The sequence below is a fragment of the Perna viridis genome, chromosome 14, assembly GCF_037379345.1.
Source record: "Perna viridis isolate PV_CMFRI_1.1 ecotype Kerala chromosome 14, ASM3737934v1, whole genome shotgun sequence".
NCBI classification, from domain to species: domain Eukaryota; kingdom Metazoa; phylum Mollusca; class Bivalvia; order Mytilida; family Mytilidae; genus Perna; species Perna viridis.
In genome coordinates, this window is record NC_142458.1 from 10,192,572 (window position 1) to 10,203,619 (window position 11,048).

Genomic DNA, 11,048 nt, shown 5'->3' on the forward strand with positions numbered 1-11,048 from the left:
AGTAGCACTCCGTGTAAAAATTATGCTAAATGTAATTCATGGTTGGAAAGCCTGTAAATTTTTATTTTTGATATTTTGTCTAAAATGTTTAAGTAAACAAACAATAGCATGTGGCTGTTTATATAACCATTGTTACTTTGCACATCGTACATTATGCATTGTACATCGTATAACGTTAATCATGTATAGCACATCGTGTATAGTACAACGTTTATCGTAAATGATACTAGTACATGTGAAATGTTTCAAACAATAAACATCCCTGATTGTTTTAAGTATACTTTTGCTTTGCCAATTGTTTTATATCTAACATTGATAATTCCTAATTGTTAAGCTTAGAAGCGGGTGTTTTTTTTTAATCAAAATTGTACATGTATGACATGTATACATCTTGCATATATAGGAATTGCAAGGTAAGTATACTTGAATATGTACCTTAAATTTTAACAGGCTGCGATGGGCAGTTTCCTTGCATTGGTACATATATTCCGTACATTTGGTTTATTCCAACGCATTTGGTTTTGAATTAGCTTTGGCGTAAGGTAACATATGAGGTACATCCTCTCATTTAATTGGACAAAAGTGATGGCAACCGTGAAAGTCAAAGTACGTTTATGGCATTTGTGGTCCGAATATTTTCAAACAAAAGCAGTCTTTGACTTTTTAATATTCAATATTTGCTAAAAGTTTACTTGTAGAACCTATAGAATTATTCATTGAAATACAAAACATAGCCCATCAAGCTCACAGTTCAACAAATGAAATCAAAGGAAAAGGTACAGACTGCATCGAATTCTTGTTTTGTAATTGCGGCTCATTAAAGGGCTAATAATGACAATCAATACATCAGGAATCTAATCCTACTACATTATTTCTTGATTAAATGGTTAAGAAGTATTATCTATTACGTTTTCAAATTGAGTATTTTAACCAATAGACTGATGAGGTAAGAATATGCGTCGGAAATCGTCTTTAAAAATAGTAATTGTTTTGATATAAGGTATTTTTTCCGACTTTCCGTACAGTTTAAACTTTGGATGCCCCTGTGAACTTAGCACAAATGCTTACAATGACCGATGAATAATTAAATAGACATTTTGCAGGCTAAAAATACGCATTTTTAGCACATTTTATAACATATGAGGTGATGGTAAATATGAATTAATAACATGGTATACGGAAGTACCGTGGATGGTGAGTTTATAAAGGGGAAATATGAACATTAGACCATGTTTCGCTGCATTTCTGCATAATGTTTCTGACAATATTGAATATGAAAACGTTACAAATAAAAAAACATATTTTTATTCAATAGACATATTTTTGAAAGAATCGTCAATTACTCAATATATTTACATTTAAACTACATATTTCTGAATGCAATCTATAGTGTTCTGAATTAGCTTTACATACTTCCACAAATCTAAGTGACAAAAGAGACAAGCTATGTAACTGAATAATATGTGTCATTTATATCAACAATTAAACTTTATACTAAATGCTCACCATAGACACGAATGGTTATTTCGTCCGACCGAATTAAGCTCTCACCATCATTATATAATTCCCATAAAGCACAGTACATAAAGGTTCCATTCACATCCACTCCAACATTATCCCTTTTTATATAAAACGATTTACTGTCACATAATAAAGTATAATTAGTATGGCATACGTTATATTGTATATCACACGTGCCATTTGAATAATTTGTCCAAAAACAGGCTTGTATGTGGTTGAAATACACAATAAAAACGTACCATGGTTTTTCCTCGGACAGGTGACAAGATATTGTGTGACTGCTACCAACTACTGTTGGTTCTGATGTTATATTCATTGACAATGATGAACATCCTTCAAGGACTGAAAATTAATTAAACACAAACCAAATATTTTTAATCAAAATAGATATGATAAGCTTTATATTACGCATCGAAACTGTTTTTGTACCAAACATGATAGTGTAAAGTCAAATGCTTTTATTTAAAGACTTTTCTGTCACCGTGCTGTGTTATTTACTTTTACACATGTGCTTATATTTGATATTGTATTAACGTGATGTGCCAAGCAATTTTTTTATATATTATTAATGAGCAATTAATATGTGATAAGTTAAAACTTCAAATTCATACGTTAATTTAAAAGTGATGTTTACCTACATTTGTATCTATAAGTTGTAAATCCAGAAAGGCTGTTAGAACAAATTAATGTTGCCACAAAATAAGTTGTCACTTCTAAAGTCTTACGGTCATGAACTCATTGGACGTTGTGGAATAGTCGGAGGTTTACTTTTTTAGTTTTTTTTCTGGTAGGTGTTTGTAGAAAAAAAGAAAACACATTCCCAACTTGCGAACCTGATGAATGCTTTCAATTTTAGCTAAGATTTTTCTCATTTATGCTTTAATTGCTGTATATTAGTTTAGTAACTTTTTGTCATTCATTGTGTTTTCTTTGTTTTATGCTTTATTTCCTTTTACGGATTATGAAAATCATGTTCTGTAAGCAATTGAAATAACGCCTATCGAAATTTGAAATGTGTATTATTATTCTGAAACGCACATGCTAATTATTGTAAGTAAAAAACGACTTACAGATCAAAACTGTTATAAGTAATGAAGACATGGCGACCACAGGAAATACACTGATACCTGTTGTTATATGTTAAATACTCAAACCGGTTTAAAAATAAATGTATTACTTCCAGGTTGGTATTTATTTTTCATTCAATAAGGTGTTCTGACGGGATCCTCGTTTAATGTTGTACAGTGATTGCACCTCACTGTGTGAAATATCATGTTTAATGCTACACTCAAAAGAGATACTGCCCATGACCGAGGTCGATAGTCCGTTTAAATGTTCGTCTTGTCTTTCAAAACACTTATATTGGTATACATGCAACATTATCGAGTCAAGTATGCAGTCTTTTCATTCATTTGTTTTAATTAAGTTGCCCTTTAAAAGGCAATACATTTGGGCAAATACTTATTGGACATTGGAGCTAATTATATAAACAGTGCTGACACTGATTATAATAATTTTGCACGAGAAATTAATTTTTTTATCAATGTTTTACTAACATTAAAAGAAGAAATAAAATCTTCTTGATTATGATCTTAATATCGGAGACTGAACACCAAAAATTATTAATTTCCACTCAGTCCTTTCCACCAACCTGTTTATATTAACTTTGTGCTGTATGTTGCTGATAGATGTTATGTAGTTATTAATGAAACATTGTATATACGTTGTGTATATTTGAGGGGTCATATGTTTGAACCTCATATATAAGCAACTCGGTGGGTGTTTCTTGGAAGGCAGATGACGCTTATTCTACCGGTGCACCTGGTCTATTCTCCTAGGTTTTAGTGGAGTCCGCTCATTTACGATTGTTTCGTTGTAGATATTATTTTAGTTATTTTATGTGCATTGCTGTTTGTGTCTAATTTCCCTGCCAGGTCTTGGTCCCTGGATTTCGTCCTTTTGATTTCCGCTAGAATTTTGGTTCTTTAATAACTCTGCGCCTTCTTGTTAATTACAACAATTAATTTGAATAACAAAACTTTGGCCACAGTAGGTGACCCAAATGTCTTCCAATTATGTATTAGTTTTAATTAATAGTGATAGTAGGCCAAATGATCTTGCTACACAGGTTATTTTGACTCTGAGGACATAAATGTGTTTAACTCCATTTACCACAGATTAAATATTCTATATGTTGTATTAGGTCACAGGTTGTTTTGTAAACGTCTTAATGGGATTAATAATTAAAGTATTTAATAATAGCATGGAATCCCTGAATATGATGAATACCACTCACGCTGATAACCGCGTGCCTGTTTTTTGATTTGTGATTTACGTAAGTTCCAAAAGGAACTCTGATTGGCCTTAGAGGGTCTACTCGAGTTCTTTTCAGTGATTTTCTATATAATGACAAAGATGTTAGGGAAAGGCGTACCTGCCCACTGTATTCCGCTACAGGACACTATTATTACATAAATCTAGAGGCTCTGGAGACCCTAAAATGCTCAACTGGAAAGTTAAAAAGTTAAATGGCCACTGTCGGTCATTATATTAATCAAGTGGAATCAAAATTTTATCAGATTTTAACGTTGTTCCTTTTATTATTTGTGCATAGTTTGGTCATTATTGGTGTAATGAAAGCAAAGATATGCACGTAGGCCAAAATGTGTTGTCCTATAAGATTTCAATGGTTTCTTTGAGTGGCCGCAACCACCCGCTGACTACCTAAGCCACACAAAATATTAATCGTTTGTAGAAGGCTTTTAGGGTCATGAATTCTATTAAGTTTCAAGACATTACCATCTGAGGTTTCAGAGACTTTGATCTTTGAAAATTTGCCAACCACAGGCTTAAATGGCCTCTGGAGTCCATCTTGTTTAATCAAGTGGATGAAAATTCGATCAAATATTAAAGTTGACATTTTTATCATTTCTACCTACTTTGGGTACTATTTGCTCAGTAAAAGCAAATTTTTAGGCCAAAATGTGTTTCCCCAAAGGATTTCAAAGGCAACTTTCAGTGGCCGCAGCCACATACTGAGCCACATGAGCCAAACAACAAAATCAAAACAAAAACCATGCACACATTGCTAAATTTGTTCTGAGGAACATTCATGCTAAGTTTTGTTTAAATCCGATAAGACATTTTTTAAGGATTTTCAAAGTTTGTATTGTAAAATTTGGGGGGAAATCCATTTCCTGACCTATAACTCATATCCGTCAACAGATCTCTTTGAAAATTTCCACATAGTTCCATCCCATCATGCTGGAAAATTATAATCCCTTCCAGATTTTAGCTAAACTCGGCTGTTCTTGAGTTATTAGCAAAAATCTGCAATTCGACCCCTTTGTTTTATTTTTGTAACGGCGGTCAAGTTTTTAGCAAATCAAAAATCTCCACGGCAGTTCTATTCCATATACACTAGGGAACATTCATGCCACATTTGATTGCAATTGCCCAGTGGTTTCAGAGGAGAATACGTTTAAAAATGTTTACGACGACGAGAGAGGACGATGGACGACGAACGCAAAGTGATAGCAATAGCTAACGAGACCTTCGATCAGGTGAACTAAAAATTGGTAACTTGCAAGCAATGATGTGGTATTTTAAAATTGGATTCATTTACCAACGTCCCTTGACATATCGATCTCAGCTTTTATTTCTACTTATTACGTAAATCATTGTTTTTTTTAGAAAAATAAATATTTCGTATAGTATTTAGAGGCGGTATATAGTTGCGAAATAAAGTTGAAACTTAACAGAAAATACTTGTAATGTACTTTCCTTAGGTCTGTAAGTTTCAATCGCACTAGTATGGTCAATTTTGATTAGTTACGATGAACGAAAGTCCTTTGTGGTTTTTCAACTATGTAGAGAATAATCTGTTAGAAATCTCTTTTTAATCATCGATATTATATAAAACTATCTGCACAATATATATTCCACTATTAGATTTCAGTTTTAATGTATTTTAAAAGGTCGATCATGTTTACTGTTTACCCGTGATATATTATTGTTTCCCAATAAAGTGTCAGTCTATGTAAGAATCAGGCATTGGGTGAAACATGATTTAAGAACACCTTTTTGAATGAATAATTTGACTATTTACACCATCAGAATCACGAAAGATTAATTTTCCATATCATTTTGGTGAATTGAGTTATAATTCCATTTAAATGCACTGCAAATGGGCATTTCAAGGGCATATAACTCTGTCGAAAATCTCATTTTTCTAACATTCTACTGAAAAATGTCTGAGCAAATACAATGATATAGGGAGCAAATAATGGTGTTTTCAAAAAGAGAAAGCATCATTGAGTAAAATCATATTGTCAGATCGGTGGGTTTTTGAAATGGATTATTTCTAATTTTTCACATTTGGCCTAATTCTTACAAAAACTTATACTTAAGTTACAACTATAATTTCGTTGTTTATAAATAGTGCTGTTTTCTAACACAACATTTGCATGAAAATAAAATGATAAACTTTCCAAAACATCTTTGAAATACATATTTAAAAAAGAAGAAACAAAGAAATAAAATTCAACTCGGAGGAAAAAATTCTGGACCACCTTCACGTGTAAAACGTAAAAATGGTCAATCTCTACTTGACCAGGTCTCCACACAATTGACAGAAATCAATCAATTTAAAGGATTTTTACTTAAAAAAGAGCTGGTAAGCTAATGTTTTATACATGTGCATAAATGTTTATGATTTAAACACATATGAATGCTATATTCAAATTGTAAAACCGAACATGTTTTATGAGCAAAATGAGTGTTTGAACTTTCACCCGATATTCGTCGGCCCTTTGCCGCGAAGAATAAGGACGACATCGATATTCCGATGAGACATCTTCTACTCTTTCTAACGATGTATATAAAATAGCTTCAGTGCAGTCAATAATATATTAAGGATATTCGCTCGTCTATCTACGAATAACAAGGGTTTTAAAAAAGTTTTGAAAGATTTTAATATCTTTCATGGTAGAACAATTTAAGGAGAAATACTAAATGGGTCAGTGTGCTCGATTTTTAGATACAAGCATTTAAAGTTTTGGCGAGAAAAGGATTTCTCTAGATAGTCTATTGGTTTTTTTTTTCTTCGTATGTTTTATTTATTAAAACTACTGACGAAAAAACAAAGATTTCATGAACGTTTCAAAACAATTCATTTTAAAGTGTGTGAAATAAAATTATGAAGAGAAAAGTGGGAGTGACTGGGCAAAAATAGTAATGTCATGAAAGGATATAACCATAGGTGTCCGAAAATCGGACAAAAAAATCCTTAAACGAACGGTTTTTTTTGTATTTTTTTGTTTTGTTTTGTTGTTTTTTTTTTCATGATTTTCACCGTTTTTTTATTATTATTATTTCGAAGTAAATATCTAAAATATAAAATGACAGAAAAGTACTTCATAGACTTGTATCGTGACATCAAGTAATGGTGTATGTATACATGTATCAAATCAATGTAATATAATTACACAAATATGATATATATCAACTGATTGAGTTTTTTTTTTTTTTTTTTTTTTTTTGGGGGGGGGGGTGTTTTTGTTTTTCTTGGTTTTCAGGAAAAGAAATCAATTGGAAAACAGGCACAAAGGGAAGTGAACAAACTGACAAAAAACCTTAACACTAAATACTACATCACAGACGTTGAATACTTTCTTCTTTGATTATTATTTCACATTGGAACGAACCTTTTCATTATATTTGTAGGTTTCTACTTATTACCTTTCTAGTAAGATTTCATGTGTATTATTATTTACCAACTACCCAAAATACGTTAAAATGTGTCACAAAATGACCAATTGATATGACTTCTAAACGGACATCTATACGGGGCCAATACGAAAAAGAGGGCCAATATGAATCAAACCAGGGCCAATACGGCATCAGAACTTCCGGTCGTTTGAAACAGCCATTTCGAATTAGATATTCTCACTTCATTATCCTGCTGGATTATTTATGCATATGTACCTTAAAATGTATATAATTTACCAAACAAATAAGAAACTTAGAATAAGTTAAGAAAATTTTGATTTGGCATGTCATTCAAATATAATCACCAGCTCTAAGGAGTTTCAGACCAAATATGAAAACATTCATTATGTAACATAAACAAGATAAACTAGAATCAAAGGATGTGCATATAGGGAAAAAAAGGAATCCACATAATTATGATATGCAAACCAATAATTTATTACACCTGGCAAGTCTATTGTAATGTCTAAAACAAAAGAGCATGATATATATTCAATTTCACATTTGTATATCTAACATGTGCTTTCAGAATTGTATTATTTCAGGAAAGTTGCTCGCCAGGACTGAAAGCAGCATAAACACACAAACATCTTCCATTTTATACAAAAGGATACTTAAGACTAATTAATGCAAATTAACCTACATGTTCTTGCTAAAATATTTAAACAACCGTTCTACAAATCATCTAGTTGAGTTGGTTAATAAAATTGTCAATAAATTAGTAATTTCATATTGGCCCTCATATAGGTTTTGGTCGATCATATTGGCCTCGACAGCCGTATTGGCCCTCGGCGATGCCTCGGGGCCAATACGGCAGCCTCGACAAATAGGACTGACCTCAAACCTGTAACAGGGCTAATATGAAATTACATATTTATTAACATGTAGTATTGTTACCCGTAATTAACCTTCCTTAATGGTTTACGTGTACCTTTATGTAAAAACAAACAATATAGATATAAGACCTAGAATCGAGGTCGAGCTTTTTTTTCGATTTGTACCGACTTCGTATATCATTTAAATTTCTAGACAATATACCCTTGACAATTGCTTTTATTTCACACGACAAATAAGGGAACAACGATTGCAATAGTAGTAGTTTTGTTCGTGTGTTTGTTTGTTTGTTTTTTATTCTTTTATTATATTTCATTTTTTAAAATCCTTTTTTATTTCATCTTATTTTTTTTTTCACATGATACTGCAATTTGTTCTGTCTTTTCAAACGCAAGTAAAATGGACTTTTAATGTAGCATGAAATTATATTGATTCATTTGTTGAAACCCCCATACTTTGTTCACCGTATTTGAACTGACGAAATCCCCTTGTTCATTTTTAAATGTATCATGAATAATTTGGAATAATTTATCCTGTACCTACATAATGGTATCAAAAAATAAATGCTGCTAAATTCAATACAAATGCAAATAATTTTGTTTTGGTGGAATGCATTATAAACTACAGGCTCTAAAAAGCTTCAACTGCTTACCTGGAAAATTGAAATCATTTGGGGCAAAACATCCATTAACTGAAGAGGCCCTTAACATCAAATAAGCAAACAGAAACGTCAAAGAGATCGATAACTCCAACAAGGGTCAACAATTTTCCTGAAAATATATCCATGGTTAGAATACATGAAAATGATAAATAAAGAATAGATCTGATGATTAGTTACCTAATGAATAATAACTGTGTTTGAGTGGTATAAAGAAACAAAATAAATATTTCTTTAATACATCTTTAGTAGTATACTATTTTTTGTTTTGTTTTTGTTTTTTGTTTGTTTTTTGTTTTTTGTTTTTTTGTTTTTTTGTTTTTTTTTTGGGGGGGGGAGTCATACTAGGTGAGAGAGTAAAGGAAAATTTGTATACGTTAAACAAATCGGTGTAGTTGGACTCACAAAAAGGTTCTACGAGTTCATGACGACAAAATAATTTTTTGCAGCGGTGACTAGTAGCAACATAACCTTATTTAAATAGCCTAATTGAATAAATTCCAAAACGGTACCAAAATTCCACGTAGTTTCGGCAAGCTCTAGGCTAAAAACCACTAATTCCACTTCCCATAGGCTTCTACGCTAATTTCACAATATTCAATGGCTTCTCTGGACTTTACCTTAACTTTAACCTGCAGAGGACTATATATCAGCATGATTCTACATATATCAGCTCACAATCCTCAGAATGGCATGTGGGGTTAGCAGACTTGCAGTGCAGTACTGGTCACCGGAAGTGAAGGGTCTATAAATAGCATGGGAAATCCCAGTGTTTTCACAAGATAGGGGTATATTTAAAAATCATTATGGAGATTAGGCTTCACATCACAAGAAGCAAAATGCACCTATAAAATGTACAGAAATGTTTTTCCTTTCAGAAACTGTTTAAATTTTTTAAATAAGATGAGAACTTTTTTCACAGCACTATGAGGAACAGGGGTAATTTCTGCGTAGGACTATTTTTGCGTACGTTCCAAATGCTCATTGGTTGAATTGGTGGTCTGTAACCTCTAGCATATCATATTAGTGATACATAAAATCGATTCGCATATGCTGAAGGATTTTGTCAGAGGAAAGGAAAGTTGACGTTACCAAATGAAAAGTTACCACTTTCTTTTAAAATTTGGTCTTAAGATGTTGTTTTGTTTTGTTTTGTTTTGTTTTTTTTTTTTTTTTTTTTGTTTTTTTGTTTTTTGTTTTGTTTTTTGTTTTTTTTTTGTTTTGTTTTTTTTTTGCCATCGATCTTTAAAAGAGTAGGAAGAGTAGATAAGGATATCAGGTTAACTTCATGCCTCATAAGTGAGATCGAATGAGTAATCTAGCTTCTTCTTACTCGAATGCCGACCGTATGTTTAAAAACGTGTACATCACACTGGAAAAATATGCTGTCGATCAAAAATTTCACCATTTTCAGATTCTCTTCTTCGATATATTAAGGACACGATTTTGAATCGTTGTTAAACAAAGTATATAGAATCTCTACTAAGTACAATGTATTTGTCTCTAGGTTTTCCATCTATCTTCTTTAGAGTAACGGCGATGTGTAATGCTTTGAAGTCACGTTTTCATCAGAATGTGGGTAATATTTGGAAAAAAGAAATAAAACATCATAGGTTTTGAGAACTGGATGTATTACTGAGTTAAATATATGCCGTGTTTGTTGTTTCAGATCATTTTTATCATACTTTTACAGGGGATTAAGGTCTTATAAAACCAGCCTAACCCGATTACAGACGTGCGCCAGTCATCAGACAGGAGATATTGTTCGTACATGTGTCTTCGTGTTGTTATTTGACTTTTTGTTTATTTTGAAAAAGTGTCATCGTTCTGTTAGTGAATTTTTTTTTCAGTTTACTTTTTTTTTGAAGACCTTTTGATGATCTGTAAGTATTTACCATTTTAAAAAAGGTTATTCGATGGTGAGTGTGTTGCGTTTCATAACATATGTTCATATTTCTACTCATGGTATATTTCAGAAAAATATTTGAATTTTCCAGATTCCATACTACGGGAGTAACAAATGACGTATTAAACCTTAAAAATTAATTAGTTAATTACTAGTATTTAGGATATCACTTAGCCATAATAGAGTCCCGCCTCCTCTTAAACCAGTCAGGGACCCACTCTTTTGAGAATCTCTGGATCCGCCTCTACGAGGTTCATAATCATCATCATCTCGATCAGTCTCATGTTATATAATCAAAAACAAAAATTTAGGAATATCTTCTCTTAAAAACTAAAATATACTGAGCCGAGACCAATTGAT

The 11,048-nt window shown here is 32.0% G+C and overlaps 1 protein-coding gene across 5 annotated transcripts in view; it reads right to left on the reverse strand.

Moving 5' to 3' along the window:
- Positions 1 to 2,696, reverse strand: part of LOC148598168 (Fc receptor-like protein 2) — a 25,786-nt gene extending 23,090 nt beyond the window's left edge. For 4 of the 5 annotated variants that reach the window (XM_088560735.1, XM_088560737.1, XM_088560738.1 and 1 more), the window contains exons 1-2: positions 2,592 to 2,696; positions 1,507 to 1,863 (exon numbers count right to left, since the gene is read on the reverse strand). In XM_088560735.1, coding sequence (XP_088416861.1) covers positions 1,507 to 1,863; positions 2,592 to 2,622 — 388 coding nt within the window. In that variant the 5' untranslated portion in view covers positions 2,623 to 2,696. The remainder of the gene's footprint in view (positions 1 to 1,506; positions 1,864 to 2,591) is intronic. The other variant, XM_088560739.1, reaches the window with a different exon arrangement.
- Between the last annotated feature and the right edge of the window lie 8,352 nt (positions 2,697 to 11,048).